Raw genomic sequence first — 22,894 nt, forward strand, 5'->3', positions numbered from 1 at the left:
AAAAGAACTTTTAAGAGTTAAAATTTAACTCAAATTAACAGATACATAAACTATATTAGTTTAAAGAGAAAAAGAGTAGCAAAAGCACTCACCAAAATACCTAATGCATCATCAATGTCAAGTCTTTAAAAATAATATCAATTGCTAGTGGTATTTTATAACAATGATCAAACAATGACAATTTACTTTGACAAAGAATAAATTCTTATAATTGTCAATTGTTTACCATCATAGGTGTGGATGTAAACTCTTAAATACTTAAATGAGTTTACACTCACACAACATTAATCAACATGTCAAAATTAATTAATTATAAGACATGCACAATTTATCTTTATTTGTAAATTAAAAGACAAAAATAAGATACCAAGCGCACCATTAAAACACAATCTTTTGACTACTAAGTATTAATTGCAAGCGGTACTCTCAGTGCAATGATCAAATATTGGTAATAAGTCCTGTCAGATAATGGGTGCCTTTTGACATCCTCATTACCCACATGGAAAAGCTTAAGAAGTCATGTCAGATAATGGATGCCTTTTGACATCCTGATTACCCACATGAATTTTTTTTTTTTTTTTTTTAAGAATTACCACATATTTATCATCACAAATTGTAAATTAAAAGACCAAAAACAAGATACCAAAGCACCATTAAAACACAATTTTTTGACTGCTAAGAATTAACTGCAAACAGTAATCTCAATGCAATGATCAAATATGGTAATGGATCCTGTCAGATAATGGGTGCCTTTTGACATCCTCATTATCCACATGGATAAAACTTAAGAAGTCCGGTCAGATAATGAGTGTCTTTTGACATCCTCATTATCCACATGGAAAACTTAATAATTACCGCATATTTACCACAGCAGGTATGTAACTATTCGGCCAAGCTGTGCCTTCCTTTTGGCCGACTAAAACAGCTCGCATGAACAATTATATACTACATCTTTTGTAATTCCAACTGAATCAAATCTACGTAACAGAGGTTACTTTTGCAACTTGTTATTTCAACCAACTCAACCAAAATTACTAGACAATTCAATAAATGAATTTAAATAGGAATGGTCTTAATTTTACAAGACAAATGGGAAATGTCTTAAATTTACAAGGCACAACCGACATAATGTAGGCCGATTTAGTCCATTATGTTCCTATGTAACTATCAGGTCACTCAACAACCCTTAAGTGTGAAGACAAATTCACGAATTTGAAAATGTAAGTCCAAAATTCACACCAATGTGTGTATGACAATATATTTACAGATATGGCATGAAAGCATCAACAAACATAACATGAAAGCATTAACAAACATAACATGAAATATATTCAAAATGCATGATAAGACAAAATATTATTGTAGAAAACTTAATAACAATAAACTCTAACACCATAATCATGCTATAAGAAAGATATTCAATTTCAAAATAAAAGAAAATTGAATCATATATACACCAAAATATTCATGCCATAATTGATTCACATATACCAAATTATTCCTTAAATAAAATAATGAATAACTCTAGACTCAATAAAAGTAAACGCCTGAGTCAAGAGAGTGTTCTAATTTGTGAGGTGAGTTTCAGAGAAACAACCATTGAAGAAAAAGACAAAAGTGTAATTATGTAATTATAAGGACCAGAATAAAGGAGCTTATCTCATCCAAATTATATGAACCAGAATAAAGGTCCACACGCTTTCACAAGAGTTTATCTCATTCTTTCTATTTATATGAACCAGAATGAATGTGTAATCCTTCACAAGAAATATATCGTAATACATGGCTATGTCCCTGGCATCTTCTTCCTCTCACCACGCTTCTTTGAAGAAATATGATGTTTTCATCAGCTTTCGAGGCGAAGATACACGCGTTGGTTTCATAAGCCATCTTTATAAAGCTTTGCGCCGAAAACATATCCATACCTACATTGACAACTTGATTGAAAAAGGAGATCAAGTTTGGGCAGAACTTGTGAAGGCAATGAAACAATCCACTTTGTTTCTTGTCGTGTTCTCGAAGAACTACGCATCTTCAACATGGTGTTTGAACGAACTGGTTGAGATAATGGAGTTATTCGACATTAACAAAAATGAAGATGACAACGTTGTTGTTATTCCTGTGTTCTACCATGTTGACCCTTCACACGTGAGGAAGCAAACTGGGAGTTATGGCACTGCCTTGGCTAAACACAAGAAGCAAGGCAACGACCATGAGATGCAAAAATGGAATACTGCTCTTTCTGAAGCTGCTAATTTGTCTGGTTTTCATTCAACCACATACAGGTTTTTTTCTTCTTCCAATCTTTGTATTAGACTTAATTGCACTTTTGGTCCCTATCTTATCAAAATATGCGATTTTGGCCTCATAACCAATTAAAATACAAAACAGTCATCTATGTATTAGATCTTTGGCAGTTTTGGCCCGAATGACACTTTTGACTTAGTCTTCGCTGACGTGACACCCACAATGGTCGACACGTGGCACCTCACTTAAGGGATGTGGGTGCCATGTCAGCGAAGACTAAGTCAAAAGTGGTCTTGGAGGCCAAAACTGCCAAATATCCAATATATAGGGGGCTGTTTTGTATTTTAATTAGTTAGAGATGAAAATCACAACTTTTGAAAAGTTAGGAGACCAAAAATGTAATTAAGCCTAATTAAAATTAGATTTTGTCGGTCCACCCATTCATTAATATCAATGTTTTAAAAATTAAATTAGAAATCGAACTAGTGAAACCTCTCGATCATGGTTCCGTAATTGAATTGTATAATTAATTAATAAATATAAGTATATTGGTTTAATTCAAGTTATATATTTTTTCTACGATATGATTAAAATATCGACTATAAGATCTTATAGCCACACATATCCAATTTATATTATTTTTTAGTGTACTGGGCGGATTCAATTTGAAACATCATGTTAAAATGCTCTCATCAAGACCAATTTGCTATACTATTTAAAGTATCAACGATCTACTTTATTAATATATATTTAGTTTCTTTGAAAGTTTTGCCACACTAACATCAAATGTTTAGATCCACCTTCTGCTTTCTTTAAAAACAAAAATGGTATGTCATATTGCTAAGATAATATAAAATATTTTACGGTGGTGTAATTTCTACAAAGAGTTATTAATAAGTGGAGTAGCTATAACGGGAGTTACGCTTACTATTTTCAGTAAAACATGTCACTAAATGTGAAAGAGAAAGATTCTCCGAATACCTTCATTAATGAAGTACAACAACAATCATTTTCTTCTTAGATAGCTTTGCCACATAATACAATCATATACAATTTCAGAAATTAATATATGCAATTACGTATAGATGATATGATATCTAGTTCACACCAACTTTTTTAAGATGAATATAAATAAAAGGTGCAGTGTTATATCTCTAGGAAGAGAGAGTATCACGATTTCTTCAAGAATAAAGAGCAGTCAATCATAATTCAGTACTTGCCATAATACACGGTGGTGTCCCTGAACAATAGGGAGTGAACAAATAAATCATGCAATTATACCTTGACAACTGTGTTGAGAAAATTATAAATCAGTCAATCATGCAATTATAACATCGTAAGACACTCTTTTATAATTTTTTAACATGTAATGAATTAAATATGAATTTTCCTCGTCGTTTTAGTTTACGACGTTTGTACGAAAATGTTTACAATTTACTTTTGTGCTAGACATTATTTAAGCATATTAAAAATATAATTTATAAAAAAATTATAGCAGTGTTTTATAGTACTTTTTTAAAATAAAAAAAATATAATTTTTAATACGGGCCGGCCCGTTTAGCCCGCGGCCCGTGTAGGGCCGGGCTCGGGTAGTATATTTCAAGCCCGTTTTGTCAACCGGGCTTTTTGGCCAGCCCGCTAAAGCCCGAAGCTTGCTAGGGCCGGGCCGCCCGTTTTGACAGCTCTAATCACAGTTTATGCGTCAGTCTTCCAAAATCTTGGGTCAGGTGTAAAAAGGAAAAACTGAGGGCGTGCAAATAGCAATATCAGTATAATAATAGCCATAAATTGGAAAGTTCCAGTATGAAGAACTGATTTTTTACCTCTTTGGTTGGCATTCACATGATATATTAACTATTATACAATTTTTTGCACCTGCCAGGACTGAATCCGAATTAATTGGAGACATTACCGGAGCTGTATTAAGAAAATTAAATCAACAAAGCACAATTGATCTTACTTGTAATTTCATACCTGATGAAAACTATCGGAGCATTCAATCTTTAATAAAATTTGATTCAACAGAAGTTCAAATCATTGGAGTTTGGGGTATGGGAGGCATTGGTAAGACAACCCTTGCCACTGCTATGTTTCAAAGGGTCTCTTTCAAATATGATGGCAGTTGCTTCTTTGAAAAGGTTACAGAAGTATCAAAAAGTCGTGGAATCAATTACACATGCAACAAACTTCTTTCTAAGTTACTAAAAGAAGATCTTGATATTGACACTCCCAAACTAATATCATCCATGATCAGAAGAAGACTCAAAAGCATGAAATCTTTCATTGTACTAGATGATGTACATAATTCAGAACTTCTGCAAAACTTGATTGGAGTAGGACATGGTTGGCTAGGATCTGGTAGTACAGTCATTGTGACTACTAGGGATAAACATGTGCTGATAAGTGGAGGAATTAAGACAATATATGAAGTTAAGAAGATGAACTCCCGAAATTCCCTCCGACTTTTTTGTTTGAATGCTTTTAACAAAGTCTCACCTAAGGATGGATATGTGGAGCTCTCAAAAAGAGCAATTGATTATGCCAGAGGAAACCCTTTAGCTTTACAAGTATTGGGATCATTACTTAGTTGTAAAAATGAAAAAGAATGGGATTGTGCATCAGCTAAACTGAGAAAAATACCAAACAATGAAATTGATTCTATATTCAGATTGAGTTTTAATGAATTGGATAAAACAGAGCAAAATATATTTTTGGATATTGCATTCGTTTTCAAAGGACAGGAAAGGAATAGCATAACAAAAATATTGAATGAGTGTGGGTTCTTCGCTGATATAGGGATAAGTCGTCTTTTAGACAAGGCTCTTGTAACGGTAGACTCTGAAAATTGCATACAAATGCATGGCTTGATACAGGAAATGGGAAAACAAATTGTTCGTGAAGAATCACTTAAGAATCCCGGACAACGCAGTAGATTATGTGATCCTGAGGAAGTTTATGACGTATTGAAAAATAATAGAGTAAGAAAATGATATCGTCAGCTCCCTTTCTAGTCATATGTTTTTTTATACAGGAAATGAAACTTACTACAAAAATACTAACATTGAGATTCTTTTTTCAGGGATCTGAGAAAGTTGAAGCCATATATTTAGATGCTACTGAATCCATTCATGTAAATTTAAGACCCGATGCATTTGAAAATATGGAAAATCTAAGGTTGCTTGCTTTTCAAGACCGCGAAGGAGTTACATCTATAAGGTTTCCACACGGTCTTGGTTTATTGCCAAAAAATCTAAGATTTCTTCGATGGGATGGCTATCCATTGAAAACTGTCCCTCTAACCTCCTCTCTTGAAATGCTTGTGGAGCTTTCCTTGAAACAAAGCCATGTGGAAAAACTTTGGAATGGAGTAGTGGTAAGTATGATCCATGTATTTATTTTTATTTTATTTTAAATTTTATATATAAAAGTTTTAAGTTTTTTATAGTAGAAAATGAGGATAACGTCTACTACGGTTCCATGTAGTTTTTCACCTTTGTGTGGGTCCAAGTGAAGAGCAACCATAATTGAACATTTCTTTTGGAATTTTTATATTTTTCTTTTAATGTTTAAATATGCAAATCATCTTTGCAAATAACAAGAGTTTTGATTTTAGACATGTAAAACTTTTTTTTAATCCCTACAAATATATGTTTTTTTGCTTTTAATCTATGTTATGTTTTAGTCATTGCAAAATTGATTCATATAATAATTATCTTATTTAATAATGATTTTCACTATTCAGGTAAATTTTTTTAGAGTAAATTACACTCATCCCCTCTCAAAGATGCTTGAATTACACTCTCCTCCTCTCTTATGCTAAAATATACAATCTCCTCCCTTGAAAAGTAAAATTTATACTCTCATCCTTTATAAGATGCTTAAATTACAACTCTCTCTTAATAATTAAATATGCACTACACTACACCATTTAGGACCGGAGGGAGCATATCATGGTTACCAAAAACTTTATAGAAATGATATTTGCCAAACCTGTAGAATGGAAAAGGTTGATTTGAAAAATGTAATTCTACTTGTGCTATGCGAGTAGTTGTTTAGCAAAATCCCTCGATTTTATACTCCTACAAATACGTGAGTAGTTAAATTTTGAATTGACATATAATGCTAAAAGATAAGGTAATAACAAATAATTTAAGCAATTATAAAAAATTAGGTTTTAAAGATAAAATATAACAAAAACCATTAAAAAAAAAGAAAAAGATATAATATATGTAGTTTGTTGAGACAATTATGTTACATAAAAAAAAAAAAAAAAATACTAAAAATTAAAAAAATAATAAAAAATAATAAATTTATTGAAATAAACTATGATAAAGTAAAACAAAACAACATTAAAAAATGGAAATAAAATAAAAGGAACCTAGATTTTTTTTTTGAAGGAACCTGGATTTATAGTTAAAATTTAAATTGGAATAAGATGCTAAAAGATAAATAAAAGAAGTAACGGATAATTTAAGCAATTTTAAAAGTTAGGTTTTAGAAAATAAGATATAACAAAAACAAAACAAAAATATATAAAATATATTTAGTTTGTTGAGATATTTATGCTACATAAATAAAAAATAATGAATAAAATATATGTAAGAGAAATAATAGAATTGGTGTTTGGCAAACCTGAATAAGGAAAAAAGTTAGATGAAAAGAAGGTTTGGGGTTTTCGTTTATACTCAAAAATATGTTAATATGTGATTAACAAAAATTCCTTTATTTATAGTTAACATTTACACTAGAATATGCTGCTAATAACTAATCGAAACCTTTTTTTTCTCAAAAAGAAAAACTAATTCAATGATATGGTTCTAAACAATTAGTTAGCAACTAATTGAAGCTTCTTTTCCTTAAAAAAAAATAAAAATCAATTGGAGCCTTTTAATTATAAAATAAAATCATATATGTAAACTTTGTTAAAAGTATAATAAGTAGTTTGTTGAGATTAAAAACCTTACTTTATATCTATATATATATATATATATTGATTTCAAACTTTGATTTTGTTCTCCTTCATGGTCACATCTAAGCATTAACTTTCACCAAAAATAAACCATTTTAACCGTCAATCAATTATCTCAATTGAAATGTGAAATAAGTAGAATTTAAAAAGAAAATGTACTAACTTGTTTTGATGAATTGTATATTGTTACAGAATTTGCCCAATTTAGAGATAATTGACCTCAATGGCTCCAAAAAGCTGATAGAGTGTCCAAACGTGTCTGGTTCTCCGAATCTAAAAGAAGTAATACTTAGAGAATGTGAAAGCATGCCTGAAGTTGATTCATCAATTTTCCATCTCCAAAAGCTTGAAAGATTAAACGTGTGTGGGTGTACGTCGCTTAAGAGCCTTTCCAGTAACACTTGTTCACCAGCCCTCCGTCATTTTAGTTCTGTATATTGCATCAATCTTAAAGAGTTCTCAGTCCCATTAACTTCCGTTCATTTGCATGGGCTTTATACAGAGTGGTATGGGAATGAACTTCCATCATCTATATTGCATGCACAAAATCTTAAAAACTTTGGCTTTTCTATTAGTGATTGTCTTGTGGATCTTCCTGAAAACTTTTGCGATTCTTTTTATCTTGTGAGTGAAAAGAATCGTGAAAATGACCCTTTCATCACCTTAGATAAAAATACTTTCTTCTGGTCCTGCCTTCCGGACTGTAAAAGAATTGATCATTGTTGAAATTCCTATCTTGTATGAAATCCCAGACAGTATCTCTTTACTATCATCATTAGTGATTTTAAGACTGCTGTGTATGGCCATTAAAAGCCTGCCTGAATCCCTTAAGTATCTTCCCCAACTCCGATTGGTTCATGTTTCCAAATGTAAATTGCTTCAATCTATTCCGGCGCTTTATCGCTTCATTCCAAATTTGAGTGTCTGGGATTGTGAATCTCTTGAGGAAGTGTTAAGTTCAACGGGTGAACTGTATGACAAACCCAGTCTTTATTATATTGTGGTCCTTATTAACTGCCAAAATTTGGATACACATTCATACCAAACAGTTTTGAAAGATGCTATGGTTCAAATTGAACTTGAAGCAAGAGAAAATTCAGAAAATGAATATGGACACAAAGATATTATTTTCAACTTCTTACCAGCTATGCCTGGCATGGAAAATTGGTTCCATTACTCTTCTACTGAAGTTTGTGTCACTCTTGAGCTTCCTTCTAATTTGTTGGGTTTTGCCTACTACTTGGTTCTTTCACAAGGTCGTATAAGATCTGATATAGGTTTCGGATATGAGTGCTACTTGGACAATAGTTCAGGTGAAAGAATCTGGAAAAAATGTTTCAAAATGCCCGACTTGATACAATATCCCAGCTGGAATGGTACTTCAGTCCACATGATTTCAGATCATTTGGTTTTATGGTATGATCCAGAAAGTTGCAAGCAGATAATGGATGCAGTTGAACAAATAAAAGTCATTACTGACGTGAACAACACCAGTTACGATCCAAAGCTTACGTTTACATTCTTTATTAATGAAACTCTATATGATGAAGTAGAAATAAAAGAGTGTGGATTTCACTGGATTTATCAAGAGGAAACAGTTTCTTCGATAATTTCTGAATCACATGATGAAGAAGAAGTTTTTCAATCCAATGATCATGAAGAAATAGTTTCTCCAACAAATTTTGAATCGGATGCTCTAGAAGACACAATTCCTCCAAGAAAGAAATTAAAGCTAGACATTGTTAAGATTGGAAAAGGCAACGTGGCACCATCAGGTGGCAAATCTTATTCTGTTAATGATCAAGGACAGGTTGCATCTAATGCTGAAATTAAGGGCACGAGAAAGAGTTGCAGAGTAAGAAAGCCTAACAGAATTTATGAGTGACTTACTACTTAAGTAATTGGAAGAGAATTTATGTCACTTAGTACTTGAAGCTTTTGTACTTCTGGAATTTGAATCTTCTCTCCGCTGTCAAACCTAGAACTAGATGAAACATAATACTCGAGGTACATAATCTTCCTAGCACTCATTATACTGATAACTTGGGGACTAAATTTAATTTACAGTTTCTGATCTATTTTAAATCACCTCTTTTTAATTTTAGGGTAAATACCTCTTTTCGTCCCTGTAATATTAGCGAATTCCGGTTTTAGTCCCTGTAAAAAAAAAGATTCAGATTTTGTCCCTATAATTTCATATTCTTCCACTTTTGGTCCCTTCTTTCATCACGTCAGCAGAATCTGCATAAATTACGTCCCTGGAATTTCAGATTCCTCCTAGTTTTGGTCCCTGTAATTTCGAATTCCTTCACTTTTGGTCCCTCATTTTACGTGCCATTTATGCAGATTTTGCTGACATGGTGGAATAAGGGACCAAAAGTGGAAGAATATGAAATTACAGGGACAAAATCTAAATCTTTTTTTTTACAGAGACTAAAACCGAAATTCGCTAATATTACAGGGACGAAAAGAGGTGTTAACCCTTAATTTTATTACTGATGAGTAATCCTAATTTGATGTACGTATTCGGTTGAACGTTGTGGCTTGTCCTTTTCTTTTTTAACTTTCAGCCATATTAAAGTAACCTCACCATTTGCTTTCTTATTTGATCAAAACAACAAAATAAATAAATAGAAGCTGCTAAGAAGCATGGTTCGAAAAACAAAAAACAAGTTCATAGGTAGCAAACAGCAGAGGAAAATCCGAGGAGGAAAAGGGGCCTTTAACAATGCTTTTGATACAAATTTCACAAATTCACTTTCTTTGTGCAAATTTGAATTCTTTGATTTCATTCTCTGAACCATCAAATGTTTAACTTGGCCAATGAAGAAGCCTTGCGTTGTGCCCTCCAGGCATTTTGGAAGGCTCGAAACAAGGCTTTAGCTTTAAAGAAGAAGCAAGAGTTTGAGGCTGATAATTAGAGGGCTAAGAGAAAGAGAAAGAGAAAGAAGATGTAGGAGCAGTTACTAAAGCATTCTCAAATTGGAAGTTGGAATCATGTGTGTCAATGGGTTATTCTCTATGTGTGGGTGCTTGACCCTATGGTGTAGAAAGACTATAACTTTGGGGGTTAGGTGCTACGTTTTTTTTTTTTTTTTTTTTTGTGTATTCCGGTGTTAGATTTATGTTCTTCGATCTGTATCAAATATTATTCCTCATGTTTTGATTTCATTGAGCAAATTTTTATTTGTCTATCTGTGATTTCTTTTCATCAAATTTTGTGCTGTTTAAAACGTATAAAACATTATATTTTTATCATATCAGAATGAATCTATTCCACTTTTAATTTCCTAACACATTTCGTGATATTACTCAGGGCTGAACATGAGTTGATCAAAGATATTTTTAAAGTAGTTTTACAAAAGCAAAATTACAAGTACACAAGTGAACTTAGATAGCTTTTCGTTCGAGATAAAAACTATTTCCAGAGTTGATACAAAACAAGTTTAAATTATTGAAGGTAGATGTTTCTTAGAAAGGTGACAGAAGAATCAGAAAGGCATGGACTCAATTACAAGGAAGATGATGGTCTTGACAGGGACCTAAAAGTACCTGTTATTGTTATGAGAAGACTCAGAAATATGAAAGCTTTTGTTGTACTAGATGGTGTGAATACTTCAAAACTTCTAGAAAACTTGGTTGGAATCGGGTGTGAGTGTAGTCATCGAAACGCTAGAGATAAACAAGTGCTTATATAAGTGGAGGAGTAGACAAAATTCATCAAGTTGAGGAAATGAACTTTTAAAACTCGTTTCGATTCAGCTTGAAATTTGAATGCCTTCCAGTTCCACAAAACTTTTCCTAAAGATAAATGAGTCATATTTGGAGCTCTCAAATAGAGCAAATTTTCTGAAATTTTCGGGATCATATCTTCATTCCAAAAGATAAATAGAATGGGATAGTGCACTTATAAGGACTTTGGGGGCAACTGTTTATGACTAAATTTAGGCCCATAATAGCGTCCTAGTACACAAGGCCTGTTAACCAAACACTCTTCATATTTGAGGCACACATAAGATTACTTGCACGCCTTACTGCACATGATCACCGTCTAAGGAAAATATGGACTGGTGGACTAATCTCCAACGTACTCCTGTATCCGTCATCGGGTTTAACGGGAGTATTTATGTAACACCCCTACTAGAAATTACCTAGGATATCTAGCATGAGTGTTAAACTTGGCAATGGATACATTAAAATTACTACAATAAAAATTTCCTCTGAATAAGATACAAAAAAAATTCCCGTCTTATACCTCTGAAGTAACACTAACACTACTGACGCGAAACTTCAAGCGACTTCTGCTCGTTCATCACGAACCATCATGTTGTATAATAACTTGTACGTCTGAAATAAATAAAAAGAATTGGGGTGAGACAAAATGTCTCAGTGAGTTCCACCTATCCTAGGCTGTAGGCAATCTCGGGGAACCTAGGATCGCCATCTATTACTAAGCTCAACCCATTTCGGGTTTATATGATTTCATTATGCATAACTGAGCGATCAGGGGATAACTAAAATCGCTGTCTGAAATACTATTTTGATTATATCATAAACATAGTCATACTCATAACTTCAATCATAAGCATAATCACCATAATCATAATAATAATCATAAACATAAATCCAATATATTCGTATTCTGGTATAGCTTATACTTTGACATACTTATCTGAGTATGTCTCTGATTTTTCTTTCTTTTTTTTGGTAACAACTAGTTTCGGCTAACTGAGCCGGAGTTCCGTAACTAAAATTCATCATTTCCAATGATTGGCAAAATGCCCATAAGATATGGCTTCGTAGCTAATTCATACTAAACATAATTTTCATGTTAATATAAGTATCATTAGTTATACATTTCATTATATGCGTATATATCATATTATCTCTTCGTTATGGCGAACGGTAACTATTTCATTATTTTTACTATGAGCTGTACCTTATAGGCTACATTATCTCTTCGTTGTAGCAAACGGAGTTTCACATTCATTACTATGAGCCGTTCCTCATAGGCTACATTATCTCTTCGTTGTAGCAAACGGAGTTTCACATTCGTTACTATGAGCCGTTCCTCATAGGCTACATTATCTCTTCGTTGTAGCAAACGGAGTTTCACATTTGTTACTATGAGCCGTTCCTCATAGGCTACATTATCTCTTCGTTGTAGCAAACAGAGTTTCACATTTGTTACTATGAGCCGTTCCTCATAGGCTACATTATCTCTTCGTTGTAGCAAACGGAGTTTCACATTTGTTACTATGAGTCGTTCCTCATAGGCTACATTATCTCTTCGTTGTAGCAAACGGAGTTTTTATCAAATTTATTATTTCTTTCTTTCTTTCTTTCTTTTTCTATGATCATGTTACTCATTTCAAGTTTTTCTACTCATTTCCATTTTTCTGTGATTTTCTATAATTCACTGTGAGCATATTACTCATAGACTGTATTTCAAATCATTACCATAATTATACATATCAATTATCTTGATAAAATTTCCCTCCAACAATTATGCTAACATAAACATACTTATTAACATAAAAGATTTTAGAATAACTAATAATTGTACCTAGTTCAGAAATAATCATTCTACTATCTCATATCTATTCTGTTTCAAATGTATCATTCATATGACATAGTAGTCATGCTTGCACAAAAGACAAGAAATCATAAAAATGGCCTAATTATTCATGTTATCTCATTAATCTAACATAATCATAATCCATTCCCAAAGGTGGGTTCTAAACTAAAGGAACTCACCTTGGCATTAGTCCCGAAATTGCAAGCAGCTTATCCAAAATTTTCAGCTTTTGCTAGCTTCAAAACTCCATAATCCATTTTCCAAAATAGCTTAAGTCTTGGCTTATAGCTCTTGCTCTTTCCAAAATAACTCAACTCATTTGTGACGTTCTCTTACTTCATCAACCAGCATACACGAAAATTTCAATTTCAGTCCTTGCACCAGAAGTACGTCGTTTGGCTATTTAAGCACTTCCAAACAGCTTAATTAGCAGCTTATGGCTTCTATCAAATTAATTTCGACCCAGACTTCAACAAAGATGTTCCAACATATATACTCAGCCCCATGAACCACTTATACAGCAGGTTAGTCCACAACTTAGTCATTTAAGGCAAAATTCCCAAAACAGCTTACTGACAGCTTATGACCTCTAGACAATTCAATTTCAACTCGAATTTTCCAGAATCAAAGAAAATATGTATACACAGCTTCTACACCGGTCATAAAGAAATTCTAACATATTTAACCCAATAATCAACTACGGAAGCTTTTGGAACAACTTATGGCTTTTAGCTTTTCATTCCAAACAGAAACAACAACAAAATTTATACTACTAACAGCCCAAAAACAGAGTCATATAGAATCCCAAAGTCAGTAACAACTTATACATCTAATCAATCAACATAACTTGAATTTCTTCTCAAAATAATCACTTTTACCTCAATTTAAGCTATTAATCACTTATACTTACATTCAGCCCCTGCCTCAATCTTCTTGCCAAGCCAAACCCTAGCTTCAATATTCTTGTTTCTTGCTCAAGCTTGCCTCTAACGCTCAAAACACAACACAAAAATCACTTTTCTACAACATGAAATGTCATTTCTAGCTTGGTTTTGCTACAAAAGTGAAATAGGTAATGGTGGGAGTGAAAGAAAGGAACACGTGAGGGAGAGGGAAGAGAGAAGAGGGAGGTTCTGATTTTTTGTGAGAGAAGAGTGTAGAAGAATGTGGAAATTTTTTAGTTTTATTCTATTTGTACCTTTTTATGTAAATGACCAATTTGCCCTTTTCATACTATTCTTCAAACTAAAATATCCGATTAAATGTCGTAAAAGTTTTAAGCGGCAAATTCCATTCTCAATAGTCCGTTGAAATAATATGATTCGGTCCTGAAAAGTTTTGTGAACAGTTACCATTTTGTCCTTCTCTTAAATTTTCCAATGATAAAATAACTGATACTGAATTTTTACATGCGGGTTATTACAATTTACATCGAACTCAACTATAAAAGTGTGGCTTTTGGCCACACGTCAGGTACAATCACTTTTACACATTTTTCACAATTGAGCGTTGGAGTGCTAACCTGTATTGCAGGTTTTCTCGTCTCTCCGAACGAACAAACTCCATCGCATCATAGCTCTAGTTCCGTTGTAGCTGATCTTCATCTGCACGAGCCTCGCAACTGCGCTATCTTATCTCTGTTCCCGAACATAATAGCTTCACAATTTACCTTCCATTTAATTTGTTGGGTTTTGTATTCTACTTCATTCTTTCTCAAATCCAATCATGCAACGCTGGAAATGGTGGAAGTTTTGGATGTGAGTGCAACTTGGAAATAGCTGGGATGAAATAAACGATATAACTAGATTTTTTATGTATTTATTTATTGCACCTATAAGCATATGGTTTAATTCTTTTACTTCATTGGAAGTGAAGTATCATCATGTGTTTCTATGGTTTGATGCACAATGTTGTAAGGATATAATGGAAGAAATTAGAAAAAGAGGAAAATCCATTTATCGCAACAGAATCAAATTAGAGACGAATGAAGAAAAGATGGAATCAAGTTTAATTACTTGAAGTAATAGAGGAAGAACACCAAACACCATACTAACTTGTAAATTAAGTTTTCTAAGCTTGCAAGCTTATATTGAATTGTAAATGGCTGTATTTGTTTTCCTTAATATTAGGAGATTAAGTTATGATCACATTGAACACACCATGACTTTTCATGTTCAATCATAAATTAAGTATAAATACTTGTAAGCTTGCAAATTTGTTCATTATGTAAAAATTCAATTCAATCCACACCATGACATCTCTCATTTCTCTCATTTTCTATAAATTTCTGATTTGCTCAACATGGTATCATGAGTGTCTCGATCTTAGAGTTCATTTGCAGCTTTTCCTAGCGCTCCTCATAATGCCACCATTGCAGGACCTTTAGAACTTATTATTGATCGATATAGTCCCATTTTGTTCACCCCTGCAAAGTTCCTTAGTGTGTTGCTTTTTCTCCTGTACTAAACGGTTATAATAATCATTCTTAGGTGTAATCCACGTGTGCAACCTTGACGGGAAGATGAAGTTGGAATTTGTTAATGGAACAATTCCTTTAGTCACAGATTCCTTTGATCCTACATTTCAAGCTTGAAATCGTTGCAACATGCTTATTCACTCAAGGATTCTTAATTCAGTTTCTCCTTCAATTGCATAATCTATTATTTTCATGAAAAACACAATTGATGTGTGGAATAATCTTAAGAAAAGATTCACATAAGGTAATTTGGTAAGAATTTATGAGCTTATGCAAGAAACTTATGATGTATAATAAGAATCAAAACATGTTACTACGTTTTACTCTGTTGAAAATTCTTAGAAAGAATTAGAGATCTATATTTCTATTTCAACTTGCACTTGCAGAGTTAGATCTATATTCATATTTCAAATTAAGCTATTATGTGTTGATCACACTTTGCTTTATGCTATTATAATCCCATTGGTTCGAATGGGTATCTTTTTATGGCAAAGTCACAAATTTTGCTTATGGGTCCTCTCTCATCAATGAACAAGAGACAAGGGAATTTTTCCCCAGTTCTGTTGATGATTCGTCACCCTTGATTAATGTTGTTGATTCAAGAAAGTTCAAGGGGAATAATCTGGTAAAGTTTATGCACAAGGCTCGAGTTTTAAGCCTAGAAATCGTGTTTCACAAAATTGAGGTAGAACTGGGCATACCATTGAAGTTGAACTTGCTTTTCCAATGTATTGTATGTGCCTGAATTCAAAGTTAACTTGCTTTCTATATCAAAAATATGTATATATTGGATTGTACAGTTGCATTTAACGGCTTCCAATGTTTGCTCAGGAAAATAATTGATTTTGGTGAAAAAAATGAAAGAATTACCTACCACATGCAAATAAGTATGCCTCTTTCTCAAGTAAAACATACAATTTTCCCTTTGTAAATGGCTTCTCAAGTAAAAAATAAAAGAACTATGGTATTTTAGATTAGGACATTTATCTTTTTCTAGAATGGATTCCCTACATTCTAATTTTCCTTTTTTTTTATAATGTTGATTCTAAGATAATATGTGATGTATGCCATTTTGCTAAACATAAAAAGTTTTCTTATAATATAAGTTGTAACAAAGTTGAAAAGAAGTAAACATCTAGAGATATTAATGGTGTGTTTGAATTGAGAGTTTAAGAGGAAAAAGAAAGATCACTTACTTTTCATTTTTAAATTACGTATAATATAAATTATTTTTTAAAATAAATTAGTATGATAGAAATATTATATGATCATTTATCAAGTTATTTCAATTTTATATAAAATATTTTTTAGTTTCTGTAATTTTAAAAAGGAAAATAAACATTCCCTTCTTAAAACCATCATTCAACACATGATGGAATATTCCAATTCTTTGCAAAGAGAAACTCTTACTTTTATTCCTTGCGGGCTGTGTGCTGGTTTCATAAGCCATCTTTATAAAGCTTTGCGTCGAAAACATAACCCTACCTACATTGACAACTTGATTGAAAAAGGAGATGAAGTTTGGGCAGAACTTGTGAAGGCAATGAAACAATCCACTTTGTTTCTTGTCGTGTTCTCGGAGAACTACGCGTCTTCAACATGGTGTTTGAATGAACTCGTTCAAATAATGGAATGCCACAAAAATGATCAAGTTGTTAATCCTGTGTTCTACCATGTTGACCCTTCTGATGTTCGGAAACACACAGGGAGTTACGGCACTGCGCTGGCAAAACACAAGAAGGAAGACAAATGCACAATACAAAGATGGAAGAATGCTCGCACGATACAAAAATGGAAGAATGCTCTTTTTGAAGCAGCTAATTTATCTGGATTTCATAATACAACTTACAGGTATTATTGATTTCATAATACCCTCATTAATGATACACGAGGGTTTGTTTATAAAATATAAAAGACGGATAGCATGTAAGAATAAACCACGAATCTAACTAATTAACAAGAGGAGGGATATTTTGACTCCAAGAGCAAGTGTAATATCTTACTCCAAATCTTGACCTTTAATTACAAGTTTGGTTAATGGCTTAGATTAATTGATATGGTAGACTTTAATTCCATTTTCTATCCTAATCAACACTGTTATCATGGTTTTTGGGTGCCAAGCCATTAATTGGACTTGAACCTTTTGACCGTTGATATTCTCTATTTTTTCTTGGGAAGGGCAAAATTGAGAAAAAACCCTTAGATTCGAAGTTCGGGGGTCGTTTTCGCTAAGGGAAGGTGTTAGGCACCCGGAGCGATTATGGTACTCCATAAGAACCGTTCTCCTAAGCTTATTTCTACGCTTCATTTTTATCGCCTACTTATTGAAAGAAAAGAAGTTTTATTTGAGTGAAGAATGGGGGTGAGAAGAAGTAGAATTTGATTTTATTTCGGCTTGGAGGGGTTAAAGTCCCTTGCCTACGTACCGTTTTACGGGATCAAAACCGGCGTAGTTCTTGCTAAAAAAAAGACTTGTTGTTTTTTGGTTTTAATTGTTTGATTTTAAATTTTGAAAATGATTTTGAAGAAGGGGATTGAGAGGCTTCATGAGCATTAGAGTATGAAAAAGTGGAGATTTGTTTAGTGATTTTGCAAAAAAGTCTAAATGATTAGATTTAGTTGAGAATTTTATTAAGAAAATAAAAGGTGAAAAATTGTTGGAGTTTTGACTCCATTTTTTATGAAAAATATTTGAAGCGAATTTGTTTGCATATTTTTGGAAAAAGTTGGATTTTCTCTAAGTGTTTAGACCTAAGCATTCATCTAACCATGCAATCCTAGCCATACATCTACACATGCAATCCTAGGCATACATCTAGGGTGAGTGTGTGTGTGCCGGTGCGCCATAGTGTCCATAGTCCATATTACAAAAATTGCCTAAATACATTCTATGGCCTCTTTGCCAAGCTACAAACCAATGATAACAAATTACATCACCGAATGAATTAAAACTTGCAAAAATAAATGCTAAGCTAAAGAAAGTGGAGGAGATAGTGAAATGCTATGAAATGTATGGCACATGAAATGAAATGGTTAGTAATCATAAAGCACAAAATAGTAGGAAATAAACAAAAAGAAATTGTATAGGAATGGCAAAAAGAAAGTAATAAAGTGGTAAAAAACCTAAAAAATTTGATATGATACCTAAATGTGCTTGTGACCCATAATTCTCACATCATGGCAATTTTGAAAGAGATTTTGTTTCAAGCCATGACATGAAATTAATAGAGACACATGCAAGCAAAGTATCACACCAAATTCATAGAGAAATTTGACACTTTATTCCTTAAGACAAACACTTGTTGCTTGCAAAACAAGAAATTTACAAAATCATATCCAAAAACAGCAAAAAGGGCACATGACCAGAGGCATATTCATCACAATATTGGGTATCATTCATCCATGTCACATATCAAAGTGTCAAGAACAAAAACATAACCAAAAGAATACCAAAAGTGTAAAAACACATGGGAATTAATTCATGCCGTTTTACCATTTTTTTTTTACATGCAAAACACCATAGAAATACCAAAAATATATCAAGAAACAACTAGGATTTTTAGGAATTTTTTTGTAAAAAAATGTGAGCAAGCAACAGGTTCAGATAGCAAGAAAAACAGTGCAAATAGCAAGAAAAAAACAAAAACGTAGAAAAAAAAAAAAGAATAAAGCCCAAGCCCAAAACCACAGGATCCGGATGCACAAGGAGCGTTGGATTGATCCAGGGAGGGAAACCCTAGATCTAACGCTCAGGATTGAAGGGATTGGACCGGTCTTGAACCGGTCCGGTTCAGTTGCCTATAAAAACACACTAGCACTGGTTTTTTTCATTTTACAAATCCTTTCTCTCTCTTCTCTCAGAGCTTCTCTCTCTTCCTCCGCCGGATTCATGGATGAACGGCCGGGGAAGATGAAGATCTGGCCGGAACCTTCATAGGTCCGCCGGAATCTTCATCTTCTCCGGTGAGATCTCTAGTTTCCGGCGACCTCTAAACTTACCAGAACTTCAAGATTTTTACATCAATCAACTCGCCTTTAAACCCTAAACAAGAATCTAAAACCGGAAATCACATGCAAGGCTTGAATCTTTGTAGATCTACATTTTTGTTACGGTTTTGAAAATATTTTTTAGGTTTTCAAATTTTTTGAAAGAAACTTGTGAAACCCTAAGATCTACACTGATTCTGCGTTCGCTACCTCTCTGGCGCTTGTTCTTGCTTACAAATCTTGGATCCTTATGGATCTAGGTTTTGGTGTTTTACGGTTTGGTTTTAGTTTTTAATTCTGGAAACCTCTGGATTCTGTTTGTTCACGCGATTTTACAGGTTAAACTATGATATTACTTTTGAAAAGGAATTCTGAGTTTTTACCTGAAGTTTTGATTGGAGGTTTTACGAGATCCTTCGGAAATCTTGATTCTGTTCTTGATGATTTTTGATTCTTCTGCTTGTTCTTTGGACCGAAAATAAATCGGTGATTCACTGGCTCAATCCCTTCATCTTCTCCGATTCTTTCTCTGTGATTATGCGCTTGAACTTGCTTTCTCTCTTCTGATCTTCTCTCTGTGATCAACGCTTGAGCTTGCTTCAATGCGAGCTCGCGTTTGGAATTGCAGAGAAACGATCAATTCAGTGATGAAGATTCCACAGAATCTCTGAGAATTGATCCAAAAATTGCTGATTCTGATGAATTTTAGGGTTTCTGGAAACGGTTAGGGTTTTGTGTTCTTGGTGTTCTTGAGAAATTCTGAGAAATTTTCTGTTTTGATTCAATTGCTGAGAGAGAGAAAGTTAGAATTGTGTTTATGAGTTGGCGTGTAGTTAATGGATCTTTGTGGCACTGTACACCTTTTATAGCTGACATGTGTTCATTGGAACCAATAGAAATGCGACACCTGTTAAAAGGACTGAATTGCTCAGCCCTGGCAAATTTGGCTTCTGGACCTTTCTGCAAAAACAAAGAACTTGAGGACTAAACTGCAATTAACAAAAAGGACTAAAACGCGAAATTAAAAAAAAATGGGACTGAAATGTAATTTTTTTTAAAAAAGGTTATGGATTGAAAAGCAATTTTGGACCTCTTTGAGGACCAAAATGCAAAATAAAAATAAAATTGAAATAAAATTGGTAACCTGACAAAACGTAAAGTGAAACCTAAAATAAAATCAACAAAAGGACTAAAACGAACCAATGGCTTAAATGAGGTACTTCAAAGTAACCTCTCTATGCCGAAATTTTGTGTGAAATGACCAAAATGCCCCTAGGGCTAAAAATGACCTAAACAGATTCAAATTGACTTGACACTGACTCAGATGCAAGTTTGAAATGAATTTAACAAGGTTTACTGATGAAATGTTAAAAAATCAATCTGAAAAGACTCAGAGACAGTCACAAGGATGAAAATGGGTCCCACTGCAGGAAATGACCAAAGTACCCTTCTGTACGACTTTTCGCAAATTTTGAAATAAACTGTAGAAAAAGCAATGTAATGATTCAGAGACACTTTTGAATGACTTACAAGACAAGTAAAGACATTTCGAAAGGTTTTATGCAAGAAAAACATAGGTAAAATTGTGATTGAAAATACTGCGAGGCAGAGATAATTTGAACTGTGCAGTTGAAATTTGATAATTGACAAAGTTTGAAATGAAATTGGACCCAGTATTTTTAGGTCCAAAAACAGGGTATAACAGCTGCCCCTATTTAAGTTTCTTTGTCTGGAGAGTCAAGAGACGGAGTCTTTGGCTTGACAGGACGAAGATACTTAAATATTAGCATTTGCACTGTGTTTGGACGTAAAAAATACGCCTACCCATTTTCAAATAATATGCATGCCATGCATCATTTGGATTATGAATGCAAGACCTCATGGGGATTGGAATTAACAAAATATGTCGTATCCATTGCGGGATTGGTAGACATTGACAAAGATAGTGAATAGCAGCGTAACGGGAAACTAGAAACAAGTTGGACAGGTACAAGTTGTTCTTGGATTCAAACTAGCCACTTGACCGGGAATGAAACAAACAGACAACTGCGAGTTGTTCTTATGGATTCGAACTGGTCACTTCACAGGGGATAGAGGTTACTGGACAAACATGAGTTGTTCTTATGGATTCGAACTGGTAACTCACTTGGGGATATTGGAAAGTGCGAGTTGTTCTTATGGATTCGAACTGGTGACTCGACTGGAAAAAGAGAAAATTGGCAAGTACGGGTTGTTCTTAGGGATTCGAACTAGTGACTTGACCGAAAACATGGAAAATTGACAAGTGCGAGCTGCTCTTGGGCTTGAGCTGGTTACTCGACTGATAACGGAGGTAAATAGACAGGGACAAGCTGTTCTTGGATTGAACTAGCCACTTATCCAAACATGGATGGAAATCATTGGGGATTTGTAATGGGATTAGAATTGACTTGACGTCTATTTGATTTGAAAGGTAGAAATTGACCGATATTATCGGCCCACAAGGTTTTGACAGAGAACCTGACATGAGTATTGAATTGAGACTGATGTTGACATTGGAAATATGCATGGATGATATAACAGTTTCATTAAATGCATGGACACGTAATATGCATGATTATGCATGTATGAATGCTTGTAATGCATGACTGTTGGCAGTTTGTAGACACAGTTTCGCAGAGACAGACAAAATATTGGAGTATTGGGCACGTAGTGGCTCGTGCTATATTACACATTCTTGGAAATCTTCTTTGGAGATGACGTCGTTGGAAGACGTGTCGGAACCATGGCTGAGGGCAGGTAGCTACGCAACTTGCTGGGGATAGAATCTTGGGAGACTCTACTGGGAATAATGCCGGATGTATAGTGGACGTCGCATCTGTGGTCAATGCTTTTTGCATGTTATTTTCTCAATTTTCATTCATTCATTTTTTTTGCATCCCATTTTTGCCTGGATCGCCCTTTCGGGTTTTCGATCCACCGGGGAAATAAATTCTTTCAATGCCCCATTTTTGCCTGAACTGCCCTTTCGGGTTGTCAATCCAGCGGGGTGTTCATTTTTGCCTAAGCCGCCCTTTCGGGTTTTCAACTTAGCGAGCCTATTCATTTTCATGCATTTTAATTCTGTTTTTTCATTCTTGCCATTGACCACAGACTATCTCGGAGGAGAACCTGCTTGTAACATATATTGAGATAGACATCAACATACTCTCGCTCATGCATGTTTCATTTGAATGTACCCTGTTGCTCAGGTTTGCTTTTCAAAATAGACAAAAAGTTTTCAATTTTCAAAAATGTTTGTTTCAAGCATTGTCATTATCAAAATAGAAGGAAAATAAATTGTATATAGCTTTGAAAGTAGAAGAAAATAGAGTTTTAAACAAAAGCACAGGCTCAATTTGATGTATAAGAGTGGTGGTCAGCCGAAGGCGTGACTCCACGGATTTACAAAGCTTGGAAAATGGTAATTTTATTGGTTGGTGGTACATTGAACACAGTAATCATGACATTTCCTAGAAACTTTGAATTCGCAAGTATAAGAGCTTTTGATGAAGATGGTCATTAACAGCTGCAGATGCCCCAAGGGGGACGGTGGTTGGCCAGATATAGTTACTTGCCTTTTGTTTCAATCTCATTTTTGCATGAACCGCCCTTCCGG

The 22,894-nt window shown here is 33.8% G+C and overlaps 2 protein-coding genes and 1 long non-coding RNA gene across 6 annotated transcripts; 2 read left to right on the forward strand and 1 right to left on the reverse strand.

The window, feature by feature from the left end:
* Positions 1 to 1,657: 1,657 nt before the first annotated feature.
* On the forward strand, positions 1,658 to 10,410 carry LOC25500457 (disease resistance protein RUN1). Of its 2 annotated transcripts, none has more exons than XM_013588879.3 (5): positions 1,658 to 2,285; positions 4,130 to 5,225; positions 5,327 to 5,620; positions 7,409 to 9,223; positions 9,851 to 10,410. In XM_013588879.3, exons 1-4 carry the CDS (start codon positions 1,783 to 1,785, stop codon positions 7,940 to 7,942), a joined length of 2,427 nt encoding a protein of 808 aa, XP_013444333.1. In that variant the 5' UTR covers positions 1,658 to 1,782; the 3' UTR covers positions 7,943 to 9,223; positions 9,851 to 10,410. The 2 variants fall into 2 exon arrangements, with proteins under 2 accessions (XP_013444333.1, XP_039684433.1); XM_039828499.1 differs by having other exon boundaries at positions 9,854 to 10,410.
* Positions 10,299 to 14,221, reverse strand: LOC112417539 (uncharacterized). 3 transcript variants are annotated; one of them, XR_005643380.1, is made up of 3 exons: positions 12,974 to 14,221; positions 11,472 to 11,563; positions 10,299 to 11,367 (listed from the first exon to the last, which is right to left on the reverse strand). It is a non-coding gene; the product is annotated as an uncharacterized lncRNA (long non-coding RNA). The 3 variants fall into 3 exon arrangements; XR_005643379.1 differs by having other exon boundaries at positions 10,299 to 11,376; XR_003008115.1 differs by having other exon boundaries at positions 10,299 to 11,563.
* Positions 14,222 to 16,642: 2,421 nt separating this feature from the next.
* LOC25500459 (disease resistance protein RLM3) lies at positions 16,643 to 17,131 on the forward strand. The gene has a single exon (XM_013588881.1). It carries the CDS (start codon positions 16,643 to 16,645, stop codon positions 17,129 to 17,131), a length of 489 nt encoding a protein of 162 aa, XP_013444335.1.
* The last annotated feature ends 5,763 nt before the right edge of the window (positions 17,132 to 22,894 follow it).

Source organism: Medicago truncatula, chromosome 8, assembly GCF_003473485.1.
Source record: "Medicago truncatula cultivar Jemalong A17 chromosome 8, MtrunA17r5.0-ANR, whole genome shotgun sequence".
NCBI classification, from domain to species: Eukaryota; Viridiplantae; Streptophyta; class Magnoliopsida; order Fabales; family Fabaceae; genus Medicago; species Medicago truncatula.

Coding starts and splice junctions, on each gene's coding strand:
- LOC25500457 (XM_013588879.3), top strand. CDS start 1,783: ATGGCTATGTCCCTGGCATCTTCTTCCTCTCACCACGCTTCTTTGAAG. Junction 2,286..4,129: donor TTTCATTCAACCACATACAG/GTTTTTTTCTTC, acceptor TGCACCTGCCAG/GACTGAATCCGAATTAATTG. Junction 5,226..5,326: donor ACGTATTGAAAAATAATAGA/GTAAGAAAATGA, acceptor TTCTTTTTTCAG/GGATCTGAGAAAGTTGAAGC.
- LOC25500459 (XM_013588881.1), top strand. CDS start 16,643: ATGGAATATTCCAATTCTTTGCAAAGAGAAACTCTTACTTTTATTCCT.